The sequence below is a fragment of the Xiphophorus hellerii genome, chromosome 7 (genome assembly GCF_003331165.1).
Source record: "Xiphophorus hellerii strain 12219 chromosome 7, Xiphophorus_hellerii-4.1, whole genome shotgun sequence".
NCBI lineage: Eukaryota > Metazoa > Chordata > Actinopteri > Cyprinodontiformes > Poeciliidae > Xiphophorus > Xiphophorus hellerii.
In genome coordinates this window covers 6,040,207-6,066,018 of record NC_045678.1, presented here as the reverse complement: position 1 = coordinate 6,066,018, position 25,812 = coordinate 6,040,207, and the positions used below count along the sequence as shown (strand labels likewise).

The 25,812-nt window shown below is 39.7% G+C and overlaps 1 protein-coding gene and 1 long non-coding RNA gene across 2 annotated transcripts; one reads left to right on the top strand and one right to left on the bottom strand.

The window, feature by feature from the left end:
• On the bottom strand, positions 1-20,500 carry LOC116722575 (uncharacterized). The gene is made up of 3 exons (XR_004339786.1): positions 20,487-20,500; positions 20,377-20,379; positions 1-607 (listed from the first exon to the last, which is right to left on the bottom strand). It is a non-coding gene; the product is annotated as an uncharacterized LOC116722575 (long non-coding RNA).
• On the top strand, positions 2,726-19,443 carry LOC116722574 (MAGUK p55 subfamily member 4-like). Its single transcript, XM_032566732.1, has 20 exons — positions 2,726-3,574; positions 4,351-4,472; positions 4,554-4,631; positions 5,626-5,709; positions 5,798-5,929; positions 8,727-8,808; positions 8,918-9,003; positions 10,030-10,101; positions 11,389-11,585; positions 12,676-12,734; positions 13,827-13,844; positions 14,955-14,996; positions 15,071-15,100; positions 15,911-15,949; positions 16,756-16,923; positions 17,214-17,294; positions 17,886-17,979; positions 18,062-18,170; positions 18,813-18,947; positions 19,086-19,443. Exons 1-20 carry the CDS (start codon positions 3,544-3,546, stop codon positions 19,269-19,271), a joined length of 1,845 nt encoding a protein of 614 aa, XP_032422623.1. The 5' UTR covers positions 2,726-3,543; the 3' UTR covers positions 19,272-19,443.
• Positions 20,501-25,812: the final 5,312 nt, after the last annotated feature.

The window sequence follows — 25,812 nt, the reverse complement described above, 5'->3', positions numbered from 1 at the left end:
ATCAAATGTATTTAAGTGTCATACATTTGACAATTTAGGGTTATATATTTCAAATAACCCTAGATTGTGACCTTAAAATTACTTGTACTACCTTTGATCTCTACGTCACATATTTGCCAATGAAGTTAGCTGATTTTGTTTGTATTCGCATAATTTATAGATTTGTAATTTATCAAATTTATTGTATAAATACAAGGAAACATTAATAATAATTGTGTTGCCTCATTTTGTTAATATTATATAGTGAATTGTTTCAGCCATTTGTTAGTGACGTGTTTAAAACGTAAGATGTTTCTCACTATGTTTGAAATCTCCAGTTATAAGTGAACTATGTGCTGCTTGTTGGTATAATTTAGTAATTTATTCCTTAACATTTTTTGCAGTAGTGTAGACAGAGTAAGCATTATCCAAATGCCCCTGAAGCAAGTAGGAGCACAGCTGTGAAAATGTGTTTTGCCCTCTTTAGATTTCTATTTGTAACACTTAAATGTTTAAGATGTAATCAAAACAGTTTACAATGCAAACTGCCAGAAAACTGCAAAACAGCTGAAACACTGAGTTCTTTTAAATCCAGACTAAAAACTCATCTGTTTAGAATTGCTTTGAACTGGAACATATTTGTTGTGTGTTGTTGCTTTTAAAGACGGCGCTCCACAAAATGACAGATATACTTGATGTGTTAAACATGAGTGAGTGATAGAACCAATAAAATACAAAATCATTTATGTGTGAGAACGGAGTGTTTTTAACGTATAATATAATATAAAAACAAGGAAAATCAATCTCTGTCAATCGTTTTAGAACTGGTGGTCGATTTTTGGCCAGTTTTACCTTCTGACATCTTGCAAGCCTATGTGAAGAAAATGACATTGATGTTGCTAAAAAATAATCAATGTTTTGCAGATTATCTGGATGTATGGTGTATTGACACACATATTGCATGGTTGACAAAGCAGTGGGTAAGCATCACTCCCGCCGTGGAAGCCATGTTTTCTTCCATCTATTCCTGTGTGCGGCCTCTCCGTCTCTGTTTCTGTGATTGTGGGATCAGTGGTAATCTCCGAAGAGGCGACCCACTGACATTTGCACCAGGATAACTCCAAACACGCACACACACACACGCATGCACACAGCTGCAAGCAGCTGGCGTCTTCAGCACCCAGATGTTCCAGTGGGATTTAATGTAACGTAACTATGCATTTATTCCATTTTTGTGTACTTGTTGACAGAGCAACGTGAGGAGCACTTGCTACCAAGTTGCTCTTAATATCCCCTAGTGGGGTCCTTTAAAAAAGTAAGGAAGTGCTTTTTAGCTCTCACTTTCAGAAAGCTCAAGGAGTATTTGCATATAGTTTAACACTTGGATATTTGGGTTAAGACCTAATCTGGTATCAGGTTAGGTTCATAGATTATGCAACCAAAGGTCCTCACAGTGTGTGGGTTTGTGTGTCTGTGGCTAAAAGCAGCGGCCGACTAAGAAGCTTTGTGATCCGCTGAGCTACATAGAATGACTAAAACAGGAAGGAAAGGACAAAATTTGAAAAAAGGAATTCCCTTACAACACAAAAATGTAAAAGAAAGCTAGTGCAATGGATTGAGTCCTATACAAAACGACACAAGGAAACGATTTGTGAATTTCAGCGAGAAAGAGGGATGAGAGGGAGAGGTTGGTAGATTAAGCTGGGTTAGAGAGGATTAGTGTCAGGTTGGGTTTGGTTGTAAACTAACCTCCATGTCAGTCACGTTTGGCTGCGGCTGACATGCTCACACTGCTGATTCACTCCGTCTCAAATCAACACGCTCAGGAAACCCTAACCTAAGGGAGAAAGGTACACTGGATGCTGTTGTCTGTGAGCTGACCGGATGTAAGTAAGTTTGTTTTTTTATGCATTGAGAAAAATACAGACTAAACTGATTAACATTAAACCAGACATCTACTGCAGCTGTAATGATGCTGTATGGTGTACACAAATGTAATTGCTTTTTAAAAAAATAAAATGAAGCCTTTATTGTCTTTCTCACTAGGCAAAATGTCAACGAATTGTTTTATTCAAGTTTATTCAGTTTATTTTACACAAATGTGATTTCAAGGCACTTTACAAGGCAAATAGATCCAACTTAGAGCCAGAATATATAAACAGATCAATCCAATCAAATAGACGGGTTAGTTAGAATATAGTGCAGCTTTTCAGTGTCTAATAACAACTGATGAGATATTATCAAAGGAAGCCTTCCTGATTGCCTGGGGTCACTGACTTAGGAGCAACCCCTTCTTCTAAACAAGCATATGGTCACAATGGACATTAGGAAGCAGGTTTATAGAAAATGTAGAATTACCTGGTAAATTGGTATAAAGCAGGGATTTCTTCGCCCTATTTCTATTTTTTTCCTTAAATACCGTCAATCAAATTTCAAATCACTGCTCTTTTTTATTTAATTATCCATCCATCCACTATCTTCCTCTTTGGGCTGCTGGGATAGCAACCTAAGTAAGAAGGCTCAGGCTTCCCTCTCCCCAGCCATTTGGGCCAGCTCCTCAGGGGGAACCCCAAGACGAACTAGGAAGCGTAGTTCCTCCGGGTTTTCTTCTGGGTCTCCTCTCGGTTAAACGTGCCAGGAACACCTGACCTTGGAGGCATCCTAACCAGATGCCCAAGCCAGCTCAGTTGACTCCTCTCGACCTGGAGGAGCAGCAGCTCTACCCTGAGTCACCCGTTCTGTCAGTGACCACCCAATATTTGTGACTACAGATTAGGATAGGAACGTAGGTCAACTGGTAAATTGAGATCTTTGCCTTTTGACTCAGCTTTCTCTTCACCACAACAGACCCGTACAGACGCTGCGCCAACCTGGCTATCAATCTCCCGCTCCATTTTCCCCTCATCTGTGAACAAGACCATGAGATACTTAAACTCCTCCACTTGGGAACATGATTATATGTGCTTGTTTAACCACAGATGCTAAAAGTGATCAGCATTAAGGCCAGCAGCTGCCTTCAGCCTGTCCACCTTAATTTGAGCTGCTTTAGTCTATGACAGAAAGCTCAGATGAGCCATCTGTCAACACATCCAGCCACAAACTGAAATCAAAACCAGGGACCAGAGTGATATCGATAGGGTATTGACAAGAAAATATTAATTAGGCTGTAGGACTGTCAAGCCGTCTTATAGTGCTTCACATCACAAAAAGCATTAATAGCATATCATATACAATATTTAGATACCTGAACTACTAAGCTCATCTTTTGTTTGAGAACATTGGGGTTTTGTCTTGTTCTTGGATTTCCATTTGTTGCTTACATTTGCTCTTTGATTGAAGCAATATCAAGGTTCTCTTTGGCACCAGTTGACCTGTTTGAGAAAACATGCATACCTGTAAAACATGTGATGTGTAAATACATTGTTTTAAGTTTGCATTATAAACAAATATCCTGACCACACATGGCAGATTCGACTTGCTCTGTAATATTTCTCTGTGTTGACATCGTTTTGCGTAATTTCTTTACAGGAGAAATAGCGTTTTTTTCTTCTATGGTGGTTCTGGATGATCACCATGAGAGAAACTATGGAGGATGGTGAGAAAACAAACACATTGAGAGACACACACCTGTGTGAGACCTTCGATAGAGTCTGACATATCTGACCACTTTTGTCAATTACGACAAAAGTGGAGGTAACTCAATGAGCTTCAGTTCTACGTTGATAGTGAACTGAGGTTTGGGTATAATTACAGCACCGAGTCATACTTCGCAAAGATGTGCTAAAATCTTTCAAATAAATTAATATTGTTTATTTAAACAATATGATTGGTAGTTGGTACCTCTATTGTTGCTACTTTGCACAACACCCTGTTGCAGACAGGACAGTACAATTCTCTCTAGATTGGTTAGGGTCCTAGATACTCTATATTTTCTGCTGCTCAGCCAACAGGCATTTTGCACGTAGGTCTGAGGAGTGATATGGCAATGAAAACAGGTTGTTTTTGTTGTTCAAATATCAATTTCTTTGTTAATTTGGCCATAAGTTTTCAATCAAATTGAAGGACCCACTGACTTTTGGGTTTTGGCCACTGGGTTTTAATTGTAAAAGCTAAAAGAGTTCATAATACCATGCAGTGCGTCGAGTGTCCTAACTAGTGTCCTACTTAGTCGACTAGAACATTGGTTCACTGATGCACACATTTTGTTTATGGAGATCTGAGGGGGAAAAAGTCTTCTCTCTTATGGAGGAGATTTTCACCACGATTTTCTGACACCACAAAATCACAGCAGTTTAAAAATTTCACCTTGTATTTTTGCATTACAATAATCCGTAGCAAAATGATGCTTCTAAGGTTACGTTATGTTTGCAGGGATCAGCGAAGTATTATCCAGCGTTGTGGAGGATGTTAGCGAAGCCGTCAACAGAAACATTAGTGGCTCTCAGCTTCTGCATGAACTACTGAGCGCTCCATGGCTTCGTGCCTTACTAAAGGTCTTTCTATGGTTTAGCAAAGCATGTAAGCTACTATGGAGCTGGGTAATTCCTATACAATTGCATGTTTTACGTCTTCAGATTTACGAGTGCCTGATGCGGTTCCAGAGATTGTCACCAAGCCCCCTTCTACCTTGTGCCTCCGGACTCTTATTTGAGGTGAGAAAGGGTGGATTCACACCAGTCCTGTTTAGACCAATTTGATCAAACTCTAGTTCGTTTGCCTAGAGAGTCTGGTTGGTCTGGGAGGTGTGAATGCGCCATCCAGCTCTGATGTGGACCACACAGTTAAGTCTCGGTTTGGTTGAAGTGAACACTTGTGTTGTTCGAATGTATGTGAAGGCCACGCCTGGTTTAGTGGACAGACTCACCGCGTAATAATGGCGCCTGCAGGAGCGTCACTAGCGTTAGCGGCTAACAGTTTGTCTCTAGACTAATAATGTATATCAATAAAGAAATCCTACAACCGCTAAAATCTGACACCGCTCTGTTTTTGTTTACTTTTTGTGAAGAAGAAAGTCGCGCTGGTCTTCACAAGTTTGTTGTCGATTCCTTCAGTAGTTCTTGGTGCAGCGCCACCACAGGCGATGGGGGGAACAGGTTTTTCAGTTAGTTTTAGTCGTTTCACACAGTGCATTGTGAATGCAAACTACAGTTCTGAAAATGTAACAAATGTTGCAATTTTAGTCCCCAATTGAACCGAGTCTACTGGACTGAATGCACCCTAAGTTTTACAAGATGATCTGTGTTTCTTCTGACACGGCCTACATAGCCTTTCTAGCTGTGTTGTTTTTATATTGTCATGTTTTATCTCTTTTTAACCAATTATTCTTACAACTTCATATCAGGACCATTAACATCAAACTTGCCAAGTCTTGTTGGCCTGACAGTTGTCTAGAAGTGCTATCGCAGCCACCAAAGCTGATTTAATAGTATTTTTTGGATTCTAGAGAATCTCAGTTTATTTGTATCAAACTAATAAATACACTAAACTTTGTAGCTATAATAAGGCAAGCTGCAAAAACATTAATTGGGAGGAAATATGTTCATGTCACTCTGTTCCCTTTCATATTAATTCAGGTATCAAACGTTGTCAGAACGTTGGAGAAATGTATGGTTCACTATTCATCCATTTTCTTGCCTGTTTCGTCAGATCATGGCCGTCATACAAAGAGCGCACCGTCCTTCGGCTGAAGCTCGTGAGCTCTACAACCTCCTCAGCTCTCCACATGTCCAGGTTTGATTTTGGATTCCAGCAGAACCTCCCCACCTCATTCAGACAACATCATCGTTGATGTCTGAACACGCATGAATGTGTCCACTAGGCCCTCCTATCATCTCACGACAGCGTGGCGCAGTCTGACTATTTACCCGTCCTTTCTCCGCTGCCCGACGAGTTACCAGAGGATGAGGAGGCCATGAGGATCGTTTGTCTTGTAAAGAATAACCAGCCTCTGGTGAGATATAAGTATGGTTTCTGTAAGAAAAAAAAACATAAAGATGTTAGTGAATATAGTGTAATTTTAATTATTTCGTAACCATTGCTTAATTGATTTCCTGAAACCGTTCAAAGATGTAATATGTCTTCGTTGTAATGGTCGTGTATTCCAAGAATTTGAAGCCCAAACAGAAAATGACAACTGACCAAAAACCCTCTTAAAACCCTAAAAAAAACCTGAGTTTCTTCTTGTTCATGCTCCAAGAGTGAAAAGGGTTGCAGAAGTTCAGAAGACCAGGTCAGAGTGGTCCGTAGCCGTTGGAGCAGTCTTCGTCGACTCACGTTGGAGCGCCTGATCCCTGCAAGGAGGGCGTGGTCTGGGGAGGAGCTCAAAATGGCCGAGACGGCCAGGCCTTTGCCTCTCCATGGAAATCCACCCTGCCACTTTCTTCCCCATTACGAGTCGATGGGAAGTTGTCGTTTATGTCCACAAAACACTGAACTTTGGGAGCGAGGGCTCAACCACTCGGCTCCGGCCGTCTTGAACCCAGAAACGTGTTCCGGTAAGAAAAGAACCGACCGGTGTTTTGTCTCCATTGTCACCAAAGTCACAAGGGTGAAAAATTGAAAAATGATGATGACTCAACCCGTCACCAGTCATCATCGCGTCCATCCAGTGTTCTTGGCATTAACCTGTCATGATGTGGATCCATCTTTATCCTTTAAACATTCCATGGGAACAACATCCGCGCATCTTTCACATCAAATGCACATTCATTCCTTTCATCATTTCCTTCATGCCAACATGAAACCTTGGAAAAGAAACATCACTTGACTCCATTGCCGTGCTTTCATGCACCTTCTAAACTTCTGTACTTTTCTTCTTTTGCTCTCACCCACTGGTACGTTTCAGAGAGACTCATGCCCAACAAAGAGGACGATGCTTCTAGTGGAGGGAGCAGTGACGACTATTCTTACCCTCCCCCTCCAATCCCGGCCTACACTGTCAGTCTTCCCAACTCTCCTCTCATGCACAAAAAGATTGCTCCAGGAGGGGAATCAAGGAGCATTCTTACTCCTGGTAGAGTCCACACAGCACCAGTCATTCCTGCAACTCAATCCTCTTCTAAGCAAAAAGGAGTCAGCACTCTCCCAAATCCTGTGAGGCATTGTCAGAAAGAGTCTTTAAGGGCTTCATGTGCGGTCAATTGTTCTCCGCATCACAACAAACCACAACAGCAACCGCAGAAACATCATCAACCTCCTGGGTTTGACAAAACCTGCAGCATGGAGGAGCTCAGGACCACGGTTCAGACCGTGGCCAGCAGTATCGAGCACAGTAGCCAGGACGTACGCCACCTGACGGACCGTGTTGAAGAAAACGTCCAGGCCCTCAACCTTCTCGCCGAAGTGGTGGATAAGCTCCAGGGGATCATCGTGGCCAGAAACCACCCCGAAACGTCTCCTCCATGCAGGCCGAACCCGAACCGTCGGCCAACGCCGCCGCCAAGAGTCTCCTCGTTATCTCCGGTGATGATCCACAAACCTCCCACGCCTTATCCACGGCCGCTCTCGCACTCCTCTGCTGCCTCCAGCTCTTCCTCTTCCTCCTCCTCTTCTTCTTCATCTGCCGGTTCCTGTGCAGACAGTTTTGCAGGATACCGCAGCCCAAAGGGATTGCACGGAGGAAACAAACCCAGCAAGAGATCAGAAGCTGCAGACCATAACGGACACATTCGATTCCACAATGGAGCTGTTGCAAGAGCTCAACAAGAAGACAAGCAGGACTGCAATATCACAGGCTGCTTGACAACAAGCAAGAAGAAGAAAGATAAGCAGCTATTTTAGAAATAACGTCTGCATCATCATTAGAAACGGACAAAATTAATCTACCAGGCTTTTTCTTACAAATTCATACAAACTTTTTCTCGCCACAAATTCAGACATCTTTGCATTTTACTGGCTCAACTGAAAAATGTAAAATGAAATTAAACGAAAGGTAGAAAAAGGTTTATGTGCTTAATTTAAATTTTCATTAAGTTTATTTGTTCCCATTGTTCCCATTTTCTCATCAAAGCCATAATTTTATGCTGCTGTTCTGTTTGGGGCTTAAACATAAAATCTTCATACCAAATCTGATTTAGGCCATTTTTTTCCCCCACATCCCGTTATTTTCTTTAACAAAATGACAAATGATATATTGATAAATCTTTCCATAAATTAACTTTTATTTCAGTCATCCCTTCTGGCAGCTGACCTGAATTCAAAGTATAAGTAAAAACATGCTTGTAAAACAATATGGCGACCCTGGATGGGCAAACGTCACTCTGAACAATGGAAACCCAAGGAGAGAAAAAAAATCCACCTTTTACAAAAATTACATTTTGATAAATAGAAAATTTGATAAATTATTAAAATCAATGTGTCGCCCAGCCCTAGTTCTTCTAGTAAATGTGCAAATATGATGCTCTCAATCTCAAAGCTAGCTTTCAAAAAACTTGGAATTATTTGTACAGTTGTCTGGAGCACAAGATATTATTACGGTCTGAGGTTTCCCCCCGAAAACCTGCGAAGGATGAGGTATAGGTACAGTTGGTTGGTTGCGTCTTTACATGCCATCCAAATGTTTGGTTGGAAATAATAAAAAACTTTCAGATTCCTTTCTGGAAAACGTATTTTTTTCAGAAGCCATTCTGATTACCACCATTTTCTCCCACTACACTATTGGGTTTCCACTCTTTTCTACATTCCTGTCCGACAATCAGTACTACGGTAGTTTCAGAAGGCATTACAGGTGAGTCATTTCTGTCTTTCAGGGGGCGACTATAAGAAGGGAGGAGGTGACGGGAGACATCTACATTGCCCGAGTGATTCATGGAGGACTGGCAGACCGCAGTGGTGAGATAAAACTCTTCACAGCCGTCTGTGAGACTGCTGGAGAGTGTATTTGATTAAAAACAAGAACAAAACAAATATTTTCAGGAGTTATCTCTGATTTCTGTTTCAGGACTCCTTCATCCTGGTGATCTTATAGTGGAGGTGAATGGAAACTCAGTGGTGGGACTGGAACCAGAAAAGGTCATCCAGAAACTGGTAGGTTTATCTGAATGTGAAAAAATAGGCCTGTTTATAATTGTAGCCAGTTAAAAATGAGCTTGAAGTTAAGAAGAGTGTTTTTTTTTTTCTTCTTACAGAAAATTGCAACTTTGCTTTAATGACATTAAAGGGGCAGCATTGTGTAAAATTGACTTTTTAGAACTTTGCATCATGTTATAATGTTATTCCCTCATCAGAAACATACCTGGAGTGTTGCCTTGATTATTTCATGCATGGTTGAGAAATACTTCAATCTCCATGGTAACCATTCAGCTGTGCAAAACACCTGGGTGAATCTAGCTCCGCCTTCAGGGACAAGGCTCCTTCACCGAGCTGCAGTTTAAAAGCTTCTGAGCTTCCATCTTACAGAGCAGCCCTCCCCTGCAGCTCCCCCACTCAGCTCCTTCAGACTAGCCAGCAGCAATTAGCAAACACCTGGTGGAGCTGAACATCTGCTGAGCTCATTATAAGAGCTACTTCTCAGAACAATGCTTGTACAAAGGGTTAATGGTGGAAAGATGTTGTGATGACTTCCTGAATGCTCAATTTCAAGCCGTTAAATTACAGTCAAATTTTCTTTAAGTCATATTTGATATATACAGCAGTTTTATAACAACTGAAGGAAACACAGTTACTAGATTGTGCTATTAAATATTTAATGTGCCTGGAAAATACATAAAACTGCCCTTTTAATGCCCTTTCATGGTTTCATCTTTGTGTCACTCTATTAGTCACTGTATTTTAAAAACTGTTTTTTTATTCTATGTAACCTTTGTTTAATCTTGACAAAAGAAATCTGAATATTATGTTATTTGGCAGCATAAGAATGAGATTTTTAAAATGTACCAAAGCATTACAGCAGTTACTGCATAATGCCACAAATCACACAGCAGAACAGCTGAAGAAAACTTTATATGGCTTTTTTTTTTATCATTTGGGACAATATGAATGTGTGAATTCATTCTTTTGAGGGAAACAAATGGCAGTCATATTTATTGTTCTGTCTGTGTTTCTCCCCGTCAGAACAGTTCGATTGGAACTATTTTGTTCAAAGTTATCCCGAGGTCAACGCAGGTCACCAGCAGCCAGAAGCCGGTAAGAAAAAGGTTTAAACTGAGTCTAAAGTAAGTACAAAAAGTATGTAAAGCATTGACTTATTCAATTGAATTTAATAAGTTCAATTATATATCGAATGCCTTGGAAAAGGTGCGTGCAAAATGTTTTCCAAAATGAGCTTCAAGGAAGTGGAGATCCAATAAAGTGCGTCCACTTTGGGATGTGCAACCTTAGGAGATAAAGGATTTAAAGTTAAAAACGTCATGTGTGTTGGTAAAGCTTTAAGCCAATCAGGAAACAGTGCTGCCATCAGACAGGAAGTTGGAGGGCAAGAAATGTGGAGTAGAGCAGCAGCTGAACTCTGGTTCAGGTGACTTTATTTACTCTCATAGGTATTTTTATTCTGATTCCAGGTGATTCTGTGGAGTAATTACTCACTTTAAGCTTCAAGTGGTTGTCAATGTTATGTTAAAGCTGTATATTGATCAAACGGTCACTTCACAAAGCTGCTAATGATGAAGTTTTATGTATTTTGGGGAAAAAACAATCTAAACCCGTCATATGCTGGTTCAAAAGGTTAGTTTGTAATTTTATAGCATGTTCTTTCTGCTATAATTAAACAAATCTCTCATTTCTCATTTCTTTCCTCACAACCAGTACTCTAAATGCTGCCAAGTAGATTTTTTAAATCTACTTTAAAAAATCTACAGCCCAGAGCCCACTTTTGTGGGCTCTAGTGTCCCTTATATGATAGTAGGCTGACAGGAAATGGGGAAGGAGAGGGGGAAAGACATGGGGCAAATGTCGTCGGGTCCCGGAGTCGAACCCGCGACGGCCGCGTCGAGGACTCAAGGCCTCCAAATACGGGTCGTGCTAACCGCTACGCCACCATGGCACGCCCCCAAAAAGATTTTTAAACAGTCAAAATGCAGTTCTTTGTTTTATTTCACTGTTCAGACAAGCAAATTACAGGCGTCACAGGATTCTGCTGCTTCTCCTCTGATTCCTGCACCTGTTCTCTGACTGATTGACTGATTGGTAAAAAAAACCATATGACCACCCAGGTGCATAATGAGCTACTAAAACCTACATATTTATACCGTGACACACCCACGACCCAAACTGAAATTAATTAACTAATTAAGTGAATTACTAACCAAAGGACTTATTTTAAATTACAAATTAAACAAAAAAATCTAATTGTAAATTAATCAGAAAGTAAGCAAAACTAAAATAAACTAAATAATCTAAATTCTAAGATTTTACTGAAAATAGAGAAATAGCTCCTACAGTATCTCTCTGTTGATCTTGGTGTCTGTCTTTAAGGTGTACATGAGGGCGATGGTGGACTACTGCCCCCTGCAGGACTCCTCCATCCCGTGTCCCGATGCAGGAATGGCTTTCAGCAGAGGTGACCTGCTGGAGGTGGTCGACCAATCAGACGCTCTGTGGTGGCAGGCCAGGAAGCTGCCCTGTGGCGCTTCCTTCGCTGGGCTAATTCCCTCTGCTAGCATGCTGAAGAGGTGACACACACTAACACACACATGTTAGGACTTTGTATTGACTTCCATTCAGTCAGATATGCCTAACTCAAACACTTACCCCAATCCTAGTCAAAACTTATTTCACATCATACCTCTAAATCCAACCACTAACCTTGACCGTCACATTCCTAACCCCGAACCCTAAAACAGCCTTTCCCCTCATGGGGACCAAGAAAATGTCCCCACGAGGAGAAATGGTCCCCACAGTCCCACATTGTGGACAGAAATAGGGCCCCACCAGGACATAAAAACCAGGTTCAAATACACACGCACACACACGCACACACACACACACACACACACAGAAACCTGCATACCTGCCAGCAGCTCAAACTGCCACCAGAGGGAGCAACAGGTTTGCCAAAATGTTAAAGAAAAAACCCCAAAACCTTTCATCTTTGCATTTTATTAACCTTTTTTTGTTGTTGTTGAAAAGTCCGTTAGATTTCTAAATAATTCAAGAATCAAACAATTCAGTATTAACCCCTCTAATACACAACTACTATTTTTAAATGTTTAACATATTTTCTTTATATTTTTACACCCTACTCCATTTTGATTTTCAGTATGAGACACAAATGCTAAATCTGTTCATTGATATTGCAGCAATTAGCAAAAAAAAATTAATTGATTGGTTGATCCATTAATAACTGTCACCGCTAGAGTTAGAGACAGGCTTACTTTATTGTCACTGCACAAAGACACGACGGTGCATTTGGCAACAAAATGTCGTTGCTTGGCTGTAGAAGTGTTACTGGTGCAGGTAAATAATAAAAAATAAATGCTCCTTGGACTCTGAAGGAGAGACAAACTGTCTTTTAATTCATGCCAAAATGTCCCCACTACTGTCCCCACTATAATCTGTAACTATAATCCTCACACAAAGATTACCAGAACTTAATCTTTCACTTCAGCATTCTCACGGCTTTGACTCATTTTTAATCTCCATTAGGTGGCGCTCTTTCATGGCTTTAAATGCATGGTTTGTACTTGCTGACTGCTGCATTTTTACTTGATAACTTGCAGCTGTAATTATTTCGCTGTTCATCGCTCTCATTTTTCTTCACAGTAAACACAAGGAGCAGTGGTGGTGTCATCCATCCCAGGTTCACACATGCATCAGGCCTTGTGAGAATATTTGTCATTATCTCTGATTTCATGTGGGTTTCTCTAGCTGTGTTCCCACTCATCACATTGTGACATTTGGAAAATAAATTGGCTTAATGGAAACGCAGCGATTTCGAAGAAACGTTTTTGCTGGTTAAAAGTTTTGGCGACAGGATGAGGTGGTTTTATCGGTAGCATCGGAATTGGTTTATCTGGCAAAACTGCAACGGGAACACGTTTTTTGTATCATGAGTCACATGATCAGCAGCCAGGTGTTACCACTGGCGAAAACCACGTAGGAGGAGACGACAACAGGAAGTAGTAGGAGGAAGATGGCGCAGCGTGTTTTTAATGACTTGTCACGTGAACAAACTCATTCACCCGTGATTTTAATTGCGGTTCTTACTTAATGGAAACAACGCAATTGCAAAATTCTATTTTTCTTTTCGACATCAGCAGAATATCGACAAAGTTTTGCACACATTTATAATGGAAACGCAGGTAGTGACACATCCAGATATCACAGATCTCTGTTTTACGTGTCTACATCATTTTTAGTCAGCTGATCCGAAGCGTCCGACTCTTGAGTTAACCGTTTCAAACTGCAGTCTGACATGTAGCTATCTAGTTAGCTAGCTGTTTATTGTCTGACATATCTTTTCTCTGTATCCCTAAAAAGCGACCAGCCTTCTACCTGTGACTGTAGTTTTGATCTTCTTTGATGCCACTTTTAAAGGTTTCTCATTGCAAAGTCATAGTTCTTGCAAACAGTCTGCATGGTTACGAAATCAACAGTGGAAAAAAAGCAATAAACACTCCCACACACTGGTGCAAATGATAAAACTGGTGTAATCAGGACATAAATCCCGTTATAAACTAAATAGAGTAATTTGTTATATCCCTTTAACCAACTTATTTACCGGTTATTGTCTTTCTGTGAAGCCTAACAGCCTTTTTTAAGGGTGTAAAACCAAAGTTGTTATTGCCTCCCTTGTTTATCATTTATAAACACATATTACAGATATAATTAACAATGATCTAGTGGTTTTCTTCATATTTCTGCCTTGTTACATTTAAATAGCAGCTGTTTGTTTCCCTCGCTGCCCACTGAAGACAGCCTGGCTGATAACGGTGAGTGTCGCACCCAATACTACAATGTTTGCCATCTAAAAGTGTCTAAGTAAAACCTATTTTTAAAGGTTATTTGGGTTAAAGGAGAAGCACTTTTATGATCATCTCAGGAATAAATTCTATAAACATTAGCTGAACCATCAGGTTGAACTTTTCGTCCTCATACAATTCTAGATTTCCCAGTTTGTTCTTTGCCATTAAATATTTTTTTAAAACAAGCCAACATGGTGTATCTTTTTTAAATTTATCTCCCACACTTAGAGTTAAAACTAGATATTTATATACTCCATAAACAGACACAATCAGTCCAAATTATAATAATAATTATTATTATTATTTATATTTGCTAACTGTCAGAGAGAAAAAAGTAATTTTTAAATCAGATTTCTTGTAACTTTCTTTAAAGTCATAAATTTACAAATGTTTCCTTGTATTTTGGTAGAATTTTTTTTTTTAATTGTATGACTTTAGAGAGCTTTAATTTTGTCTCATTTCTCCTGATAAATCTGGTGCGATGAATCTGGCTGAATTTCTTAATGGCTCAACATCCACAGTGTGTCTCAGTTCAGCTCAAATCTTCTGACTGAAGAACATTTCTGAATAACTGAATCGCTCTTTATGTTAAACCCATTTGTTTAGCATAAACAAATGGGCTTCGCCAAATTATTAGAGGCAAAGTAATCTTGGTGTATGTAAATTTCAGAATTAAAAAATAGAGTGAAAATAAGTCTATTGCTATTCTAGCATTTAGTAAATAACGCCAACTTTGGCAGAAAAAGACCTAAAAAAGAAAAGACTTGCTCTGATATCTGGTTTTAACTGCATGTATTAACAATTGATCTATGTAAATAAACTCTATGAAACATGTTGGTGTATATTTTATATAATATTGTTGGTTCCTTTTAAAAATAAGTTAAAAAAAAAATCATTTTAACTTTTGTTAAATCCGCTGGATCTCTTTTCAACACAACAACCTCATCCTGATGATCTGCTGTTATTTTTTAAAAGTGTTTCTTGATTTCATCATTCAGTCACCAAAGTGTCACGTTGCCTTGTTGACTCGTTGCTGTGTGGAAACGAAGCTTAACTTTTCTATTCCGTGGGTTTTAGACGAGGATCTGACGCTCGCTGATGGCAAAAGGATCCTGACAGGTAACGGCACCGGTCCAGTTTGACCCGCTGAAGGCTGAGTCCGACTAAAGAAAACGTGTTTCTCCTTCCCACAGATATGGGAAAAAGTAAAGAAATAAACTTTGGTGGGTAAGTTTGTCCAGAACAGTCGTAGTTCATCTAATTAAGAGAATCAAATAGGATTTAGATTCCTTGGTCATTCAGATTTCCATCCATCCATCCATCCATTTTCTGTTCACCCTTGTCCCTAATGGGGTCGGGAGGGTTGCTGGTGCCCATCTCCAGCTATGTTCCAGGCGGGAGGCGGGGTACACCCTGGACAGGTCGCCAGTCTGTCGCAGGGCAACACAAAGACATACAGGACAAACAACCATGCACACACACACCTAGGGAGAATTTAGATAGACCAATTAACCTAACAGTCATGTTTTTGGACTGTGGGAGGAAGCCGGAGTACCCGGAGAGAACCCACGCATGCACAGGGAGAACATGCAAACTCCATGCAGAAAGACCCCGGCCGGGAATCGAACCCAGGACCTTCTTGCTGCAAGGCAACAGTGCTACCAACTGCGCCACTGTGCAGCCCCATTCAGATTTCCTTTTTTTTTTTTTACCCTGTAGATAAAGTCTGTGGAATTGATTTACATCTATTATACAAACAAACACAGTCGGAAATATTTGGGAATTAATAACTAAACAAAAAGTTGTCCAATATGGTGTGAAGCAGAAGTTAACCTAACAGGTTTGACATTTTATTTCTTTAAATCAACAAAAGAAACCATGAAAGTGAAGATTTTCTTGGTTAGCTATAATTTCAGGTGCACCCCTTTAACTAGATGAATTTAAATTTTTACTTTAACAATTCAGTTTTTCTTATTGTAAACAATAAATCATTTCTGGCAATAGAACAAAGACTGAATGTTTCTTTTCTCCAGATGAGGAGGATCCAGATGTTACTGAAGGAATTTACCTGGGTAAGTCGCCTTCTTCCTGGATCCACAGCAGAATTAACCTTTGTTTAGTTTTAGGAATTTTATTTCAGTCAGATTGTTGAATATAAATATATACAGAGTTAGAAATTGTCCAGTCAGTTCACTAACTGTATCACATTTGTTTCTCACTGCAAGTTTCTAAATAAATGGAATGAAATCTAGAATTTACCTCCGAATTCATGAACTTTCTCTGCCAAACTCGCCTCCTTTAATGTCAGAACAGAGCAGAGTAGGACTGGGAAAGTGCAGTTCTGGTGCAATTAATTTATATTTTACATAATTAAATGCAACCACACTGCGAAAACATGAAATCTTACCGAGAATTTCTGTCTTGTTTTTAGCTTAAGTATCTTAGTAAACTTGACATAAAACAAAACTAACAAGAAACCTTTCACCAAGATACAGGAGCTTGTTTTAAGTCCATCATTTCTTAATATTTATAAAAAATAGTGTATGTTCCGCTGGCAGATTATTTGACTTATAACAAAACCTTTTAAACGTTACAAGTGAAATAATCTGCCAGGGGAACGTGCACTTTTTCATAAATATTAAAAAATTATGGACTTAAAACAAGCTCCTATATCTTGGTGAAAAGTTACTTGTAACTTAGTTTTGTTTTATGTGAAGTTTACTAAGATATATAATTATTATAAATCACCAGTCATTAAAGCTAAAAGACATACATTCATGGTGTTGATAACTTGTCATCAAGCTGTATTAATAGCATATAAATCAGATTTAATGCTGTTATCTTTAGTCCAAAGCATAACAAAACTTCTGCACTCCAGCTGGCTTCCGCCGGAGTTTCCGCCTCTGGAGGAGGACGTCCTATAAGAGGAGGCGCCAGTCCTGCACCTCCTGCTCACCCAGCAGCAGCGCTCTGTCCTCCCCGTATGAGGAGGTGGCGTTGTACCAGCGCCTCCCGCAGGAGAACCACCGCCTCATCATCCTCATAGGTGAGAGAAGACCTGGCCCAAGTCACACCCGAACACTGATATTCTCAAAATATTTCATGTTCGTGTACCAAACCATATCAGGACATCGGTTTATTTATCTTGATAGTTAAATAATCACTGCGCCATTAAAAAAATAAATAAAAAAGAAGAACACGTCTCCCTCGACTGATTTCCTCTTTTTGCTTTTTTGTTGCACTCGGACATTTTAGATCGTTCAACAAACAAAAAGTTAGTCAGATGTGCAAAAGTCTCTGTGTGTGTGTGTGGGTGTGTGTGTCCTTCTGAAACAGGAGCTTCAGGAGTCGGAGTCAATGAGTTGAGGAAGAGACTCATCAAACTGAACCCATCGACCTTCCAGGGACCCGTACCGCGTATGTGACCTCAACTCGTTCAGTTTAACAGCTTTTCTCTGGTTTTATACTGTTAAAAGAAATGGATGAAAAACAAAACAAGAAAATTATGTTTTTATTGATGCTGGGCTTTAATATAATGTTTACAATTTCTGTGTCTCGGTTTGTGAGACTTAAATTAATTAAGCTGAACAATAATTTATATATCCCCAAACAATATAAATAAGACAATAACAATTTCTCATCACTGACATTTGAATATAAAAAGTGATGCAAAAATAATGCATTAATTATCTGATTTGCACAAAAGTACATACTTTGATACCCAAACAGGGTTTGTTTGTTTTAATTTTTATAATCGTTGGCAGCATTCTGCTCTTCACTACAAGTCTCATGAAGACCACAGGTTATGTGTTAAAGCTGAACAGAAGTGAGTTTGACTGCAACATTTAATACAGCAAAAATAATCCAGGAAAAAGTCAACTGACATTTTCAACCAATAATATTGGGCGTCCAGGGACCAGAGAGAACGAAGATTTTAAACATCATGATGTTTCATCTTAGGGTTCTGTTAATATCATGAATAAATGACGACACGCTGTGTTCTCGCAGACACAACCCGTCCAATAAGAGAAGGGGAGCAGGCGGGTAGAGAGTACCACTTTGTCACCAAAGAGCTGTTTGAGTATATGGTCTGCAACCACAGGTAGGGATAATTTACTTATTATAGCATTTATCTCTGACTTTGCACACTACTTGTGATCAAATGAATTTTGCTTTATGCTCAGATTTGTAGAATATGGGGAGAGTAAGAGCCACCTGTATGGAACCAGCATTGATGCTATTGATGAGGTGATAAAACGAGGACGGATGTGCATCATCGACGTTGAACCACCTGTGAGTTTAACATAGATAGATAGATAGATAGATAGGTAGATAGGTAGATAGGTAGGTAGATAGGTAGATAGATAGGTAGGTAGGTAGGTAGGTAGGTAGGTAGGTAGGTAGGTAGGTAGGTAGGTAGGTAGGTAGGTAAACAGCTAGCTAGCGGCAGCTAGCTCACTACACAGCTAGATAAACAGGCCGCTAGCTAACTTGACAAATCGACAACTAGCTAGCTAGTACAGTAGAAGAAAATATTTTTAAAATTAGGAACCTACAGAATAAAGACTAGTTAGAGTGAGTACAGCTGTGTAATTTAAATAATGAATCTGAAATTGATCCAAAGAATAAACTGTGGTAAACGACAGCAGTGCAAATGACAACAGTGTGTTCATGATGTGATCTAGTAGTTATATTTACAGGCTGATTAAAAAAACGATACGCAGAAAAATTATAGGTGTGAATTATATATAATTGTACATGATACTGTTTACGCTATAAACAGTATCATGTATGTAGCATGTAAAATCCAGGGGATGAGCATCACCATACATCTGTTATGCAGTAAGATGGAAAATAGGACGAATGATTCCCCAAGTCGTTCTTTGTGACAGACAGAGCTGATTACGTTTCGTTTTTATCCTACTTGCTTCTCAGGGCATCCATCTGTTGCGATTAAGGAACCTGAAGCCGTACGTGATTTTCATCAGAGCGCCGAGCCCAGACACACTGAGACAGACTCGAAGAAACGCCAGACTCATCACCAGCTACGCCGTCAACAGGGCGTTCACAGTAAGAGCCCCCATGCGTCTCGTTTCTATCGTGATTTAACAGGTTGGACTGGAATGGAGCAGCATTACAATGAACAGACCACCAGTGCTGAATGTCATGGAAGTAAGAAATGAAAGGTTTCCCTTTCTTGCGACTCAGGAGGAAGACTTTTTGGAACTGGAGGACACGTCTCAGCTTATCGACGCCAAATACAAACAGTATTTTGACAGCGTGGTGGTGAACGACGACCTGCAGGACGCCTGCATGCAGCTCTGCTCCATCATCCAGCAGGCGCAGAACGAGCCTCAGTGGATCCCAGTCAGCTGGCTGCATGGAGAGGAGTAGACCAGGAGAGGATGGGGAGCTACTGAACTAAATACGGCGAAGAGACGGGAAAACGATGGCGGCGCGGTGGACGGATAGGAATAATGTCACTAAAGCTTACACACAAGTAACATTATGTGTTAATATTATAATAGTTTCATTAAATAAAAGATTTTCTTCAGTCTCAACTCTACCAATGTCTACCTGTCTGCAGGGCTATTTCTCTCTGTCTGTGATGCTAAACTGTATACCTCATGTTAAATTTTGAGTCACTGAAGTATTAGCACTTAATAAAATGATGAATTAACTGACAAGATAGACAAACCAACATGAAGTCTAAAGATTTAAAGGACCTTCTGAAAGGGTTGGACAATGAAAGTTCAGTTTAATAGTTGATTAAAGATTTAATTTGATCAGAAAGCCTCTATAGAGGAGGATAGATACACCCTTCGGTGTGTACTTCGGATCTCTAACTACCCGTCTTAATTTTAGGAAACATTTGAGGAATGACCTTCATGAAGTCCATCAACCCCGTTGAGGCTCAGAGCAAGGACTCTTGACTGATTTAATCAAACTCTTATTTCGTTTTCCTAGAAAGTCTAGTTCGTTTGGGGAGGTGTGAATGTGTAATCAAACTGATGCAGACCAAAGAGGAAACAAACTTACAAACCTAGATTTCGGTTTGGTTGAAGTGAATTCTGACGCTAGCAGACTGGAGTTTGCTCCAAGACAGGAAGTGAACTATAGTGCAGGGCATTCTGGGTAAACAACCAAAACAAACACAAGAACATAGCGCTATCGGGAGAAATGGGTCTTCTAGCAAAGACAAAGGAAAAATCCTACAACCTGGTGGCACTCCATTTTTGTTTAAATTTTGTCAAGAAAGAATTTTTGTGTCGTTTCCTTCAGCGGTTCTTGGTGCATCGCCATCACAGGTGAGAAGCTTACAAAGCTGGGTCTTTGAAAAGGTTTGGTTTCGGTTGAATCAGTGCCGTGTGAAAGCAAACCACATCAGCTGAAGACGTAACAAATGTCGCAACTTTGGTTCCCAATCCAAAAGAATCGACCGGACCTTCAGGTGTGAAGACATCCTTAAAGACAGGCCCAGTCTGGACATGGAGATTACACACTGATCACAAATTCTTTAAAATATCATTATGATTTGTTAAACAGTTATTTCTTATATAGGAAGAAAAAAGGGCAGTAAGCGCAGATGGAGGGTCTTGGTCACTTTACTCATAATTCAAACAGCAATAAGAGAGTTAAAGAAAAAACAAGGGAAAAAAACTTAATGGAAGGAAGATGTAAAGGGAAAACTGTTTAAAACAGAAACAAATATAAGAAATACAGAAAGTACGTCAACGTAGAGCATTGAAATGAAAACCTGCAAACGAAACTCTGAGACCGAAACCCTTCAGGTTGCTTTATGTTTCCACTGTTCCTTGTTGCCCCCCCTCCACCCAGAGAGGTAAAGAAACCGTCACGCACACAACAGGATGCGGAGCAGCTTGTGACATCTCATGTGTGGGAGGAGGAAGCCGCTCATTTAGCCACACAGATGAGGTGTGAAGGATTCCCAACAAGGCCCCCGTTGTTCCCCTCAGACCTGCCCTGACCACTGAGACTCCTCTCAGATTACACACATTCCTTCGCTGCCACAATAAGCTCGAAGGCCGGCTGCCTCAGAACGCTTCACCTCCGATTTGTTTAAACCTTTACAAAAAAGCGACAGCGCATAATATGCTAATGCTACGTTGTCTCTCTCAGCGAAACCTGAATCTCCAAAGTATTGACTCAGGAGGGCTGAAAACAAAAGCACATCGTTGAATGAAGACTTTCTACTTTACTGTAATACTCGACTTTGTGTTGGTCTGTGACTTAAATTCCAAAAAAATATCCGGTCGTTTTGTTTGTGGTTGTAATGTGACAAAGTGTAAAAACATTCGAGGAGTGTGAATACTGTTGTGCGGCCCTCACAGCTGACAATGCATAAATCATTTTTCATGCTTTATGTGTCTGTTTGAATCATGTTGTAGCAGCTTGTTTATGAAAAGTTTCCCTCTTTTCATAAAGAAAGTTTCTTCATTTTCCTTGCATATGGAAATAGAGCTAACTTGTACGCTGAAATGTGAAAACAGCCAGTGGCACAAACACCTTTTCAAAACGTCACACTTGATGTAACTTTTTGTTGTTTTTGCTGACACAAGATTTCTCTGGTAAATTCCTATTGATTTAAAAGAATTGAGAACGTAAAATGGTTAATAACAGTTATTGACAGTGACAGTATTAAAACATGTTGGGTTTTTTTTTTTAATGACCATCCTTGTGTTTTAAGGCGTTCATTTTAAAGCTATGGACTTCTGAACAATTCACCCAGTCACCATGTCATTCAGTGTCAGAATCTCCTTACGCTGCTGATGTCGTCACAATCCTGAGAGATGAAGCTAATAGCAATTTATTTATAACAGAAAGATCATTTGTACCTCCGTTAACACGCGTGTCGTGTACCGTAAATCATAAAGCTGAAGAGACATGAAAGTTAGGCATCCAAGATCTCAACTTTATGTCACAGCTGACCTCCATGGTGCTCTGACCCAGTTTAACCAGTTGCTCTTTTGCTGCATTACAGGGTCACTGTAAGTGAAGCACTTCCTGTTAGATTAATGATTGAAAAGTGTTGACAAGTTTTATGCAGAAAATTACATTTTTTTTGTTCAGTATTATTGAATTATGTCTAAAATAAAACAAAAACTACATCCACATATCCACAGAGTATGCGCTCCTATGAGAATAACTTTTCAGATTAAAAGTACCTTTAAGCAGGCCTCAAACATAATTGTTATTAAGCTCATAATTCTGTATTTTAAAGGTTGTTAGCCTGACGCGATATTCTAATCTTAAATATCCTGTTTTCTTTAGCACTAAGCTACTGTTTCACTTCAGTGGACTTTTGAATAATATTCTAATTTATTGTACAGCCGTAGTTTGAACAGAATACGCTATTTTAAAGAATGATAGAAATAAAATGAATACAAACCTTAATCACTTTTTATTTTAAAAAAGGTCATTACTATGTTTGAATCTCCAAAGAAAAAAAAGAAGAAAGGACACAAAGCCTTTGTTATTGTCACAATAAGTAAACACAGCAATGATGGGCCACATGATCAGGAGATAATTAATATGGTCGGAAGAAGTCACATCTGTGAAGGAATCGATTTCGGGCCTCTTTGGTTTCCCTCATGACAAACCCTTATAAAAGTCAAGAAGACCAACAATCCCTCATCAGTCTCAGGACCACACAGCAGGGAGTAACCGGTAACCATGACGACTCGGCTGATGGTCTCTGCTGTCCTTGTTGGAGTGTTTGGCTCCCTCGCTGCCATCCCCATCCCCTACCACGCTTTCTGCAGCTCTCTCTGGTAAGTGCGGCCCACTCATTTCTGCGAGGACGTCCTCTCAGACGCGGCTCTAAATCCCATGTTTCACTTTTCTCCTTCTAGGCTCTTTGAAATGCCCTGCACTAAAATCAGCTCCTCACTGGTGAAGCAGATTGAAGCCTTCAGCCCGATGATCGGCTGTGATAAATGCCATTATCAGGTAGAAGCTTTTCAGAGTCAACAGTCTGGTTAAATGCAGTTTAATTATTTAATAAAACTGCTGCTGTCCTCTCCAGCTTGTGTCAGCCACTCCTGTGATTCTCAAAGCCAACCACACGTCTCCGGATGGCCTGCAGGCTGAGAACATCACCTTCACGCTAAATCCCACCATCATGGCCAGCGGTTGTCGAGTGTCTGTAAGAAACTCGGTTGTTTCGTTTTTTGTTTTTTTTTAAAGGATTTTTTTAGGCTATAGTTGCGTTTATTTGACAGTTTTCAGACAGGAAACGGGATGTGAGTGAGCGGAACTCGAACCTGTGACGGCCGCCGCTCGCGCTCGCCGTGTTTCGTGTTTTTATTGGGCAAAGCGGTTAGCTATATGAAGCTTTAGCGGTTAGCGTCATGAAGCTTTAGCGGTTCTTAAAGCGTCACTTTAGCGCGGGAGGCTCCAAACTATCTCATGCCACGAGCCCCGAAACAGCGTTAGCTTCTGGCTAGCCCACAGACAATGCTACAAAATATATAAAGAAACATTGACTTAAGAATGTTTTTCCTCCGTTTTATTTACTATTTAATCATTATTACACTTGTGTAAATTCTGCCTCTTACCTTCGGCCATGAATTCTTGGGGTTTTTCAGCAGAATCCAAAGCAGCTTCTGTTTCCTCCGGCCTTTTTCCTCGTTACAAACTTGCTATGCTAGCAGGAGGAGCAAAGCAGATTGATAAATTAAAATTAATCAATAAGTTATATTGACTTATATTTTATAATAATAAATAAAAACAATTTTGTTATTTAGAAATTATAACTAAAAATTCCTCATTAAAACATTTTAAGATTAGATTTTTCTTTTACTTTATTTATTTTTTACAAATGTTTCTCATTGTCCCTCCTTCTGCTTATTAAAGACAACATTATTTAAAATAATGATATTTCACATTGTCTGATTCTAAACATTAAAAAAAAATAGTTTATATTCCGTGGAGATTGTGAGCTTTTGATTAATACAACATGCAGTACTTAGATTATCCACCAGAGGGCATCAGAGAAGAATATCACTACACGCAGCTGTTTTCTTGTTTCATATTTTAGGGTTTAAAAAGATCTTAAAACACCTGTATCATAAATACAGGTGTTTTTAGGTGTGTGGTTTATACCATATGGCTAAAATGTATACACATTGAGCTCTTTACAAAGCTCTTACCATTATTTAGGTCATCACATAAAACCTTAAAAGCATATTTTTGTAATATTTTTGCCAGGGCCAGTCCATTTCTCTGGGCTTCACCAGCCTTCTTGATGATGGACTCAACTACTGTAACCTCTACAATCTGCTCTCATGTGAGTAAACAACCTGAACCGTTTATTTTCCACTCCCATCCTGTGTTGTCATCTCAACACCAACTGCTTTAATAAATCTGTCTGTTCCTTACTGACTAAAACCTGCGTCTCGTTTAAATCTTATTGAAGCTAATGACTATGCATAAATGTAAAATGCCATCCATCCATCCATCCATTTTCTGTTCACCCTTGTCCCTAGTGGGGTCGGGAGGGTTGCTGGTGCCTATCTCCAGCTACGTTCCAGGCGGGAGGCGGGGTTCACCCTGGACAGGTCGCCAGTCTGTCGCAGGGCAGACTTAAATGTAAAATGATGTGATATATTCATCACAGATGTCTATATTTCAGCAAGCGGCCTCACATCGTCTCCAGGCTTCATAGAGATGACAAACGAATGGGCCTGCCTCGGGTACGGACTCGCCACCTGCAAAGTCTGAACAGCTGACATTTCAAAAGAAAACCAAGATCGAGTTCTGCATTGTTTAACGAATGATGTGTCAGAAAATAAATGTTAAGACAAAATTCATTTAATGTAGCTGAACACAAAAATGACAGCGTAAATTCTTCACACTAGATTTTCAATGTTAAGTAAAAAAATTCTTCATGAAAAGGACATATTGACACTTTAGCTCCTGCAAAGCTACCTCTTGTGTAGTCCGTTACTAGCAGCTGCTAAATGTGTGTTCTTTTCTTTTCTTTTAACATTTTCTGTCAAACTTTGCTCTGTATTTTGTTGAACTAGTTTAAAAAGTCTATTAAAATCCTAAATACACAAATAACCAAGTCTGAATGTAATTGTTCATGATGTCACTGACGATATAAAGCCTGAAGGAATCCAGGTACGACAGCAGGCTGGTTTAGATCACATTTGCGTGACGGGGGGGTATAATACATTTGTTCTTAAGGAACTCATAACTAAAACAACAACCACAGCACAACACATGACTTGTCTGGAAATTCTCCTAACCTCACACGTCCAGATGACATATAGAAAACCAAACTTTGCGCAAGATTAGTCAGATCACTCCACAGAGAATCACTGAGTAAGAAGCATTTCATAGGATTTCAATGTAAAAACTTGTATCTTGGTTTTCATATCATGTCTTGACAAGATGACATGAAATCTTGTCCATTACTTCCAAAGTTCTTCATTTCTTCAGAATGTTTGTAAAACAGTTTCCATCAGAAATCTTCAAACTACCCAGCCAAACATCCCCTGTCAAAATAAAGTCAGAGAAGAACTAACTACTGGTCTCAATTTTTGGTTTCTCTGACAATTTTTCTAACTTTGATAGTTAAGCAGAGATTTATTTTGTGTAGCTCTGACACAGTTTTGTACTTGCCTCTAAACCAATATGGAGGGAAATAAAAATCCCAATACATATGGTGTCCCTGGAGGTCCACAGTGTAGCATGTGGTTTGTGCAACTGGCCAGCTGCATGTTTACGAACATCTTAGAATTAAGTTACGATCAGAAGAGCAAGATAGTCACCTGTGATTTCAATTTCCAGCGCTGGCTCTCCTAGCAACAAGATCGCTACACTGAGTGGGACCTTTGAAGCTTTTTGTCAACAGTTCAATACAGAAAACAAACGCAATACGATCATTAATGTGTATCATAAAAATTCA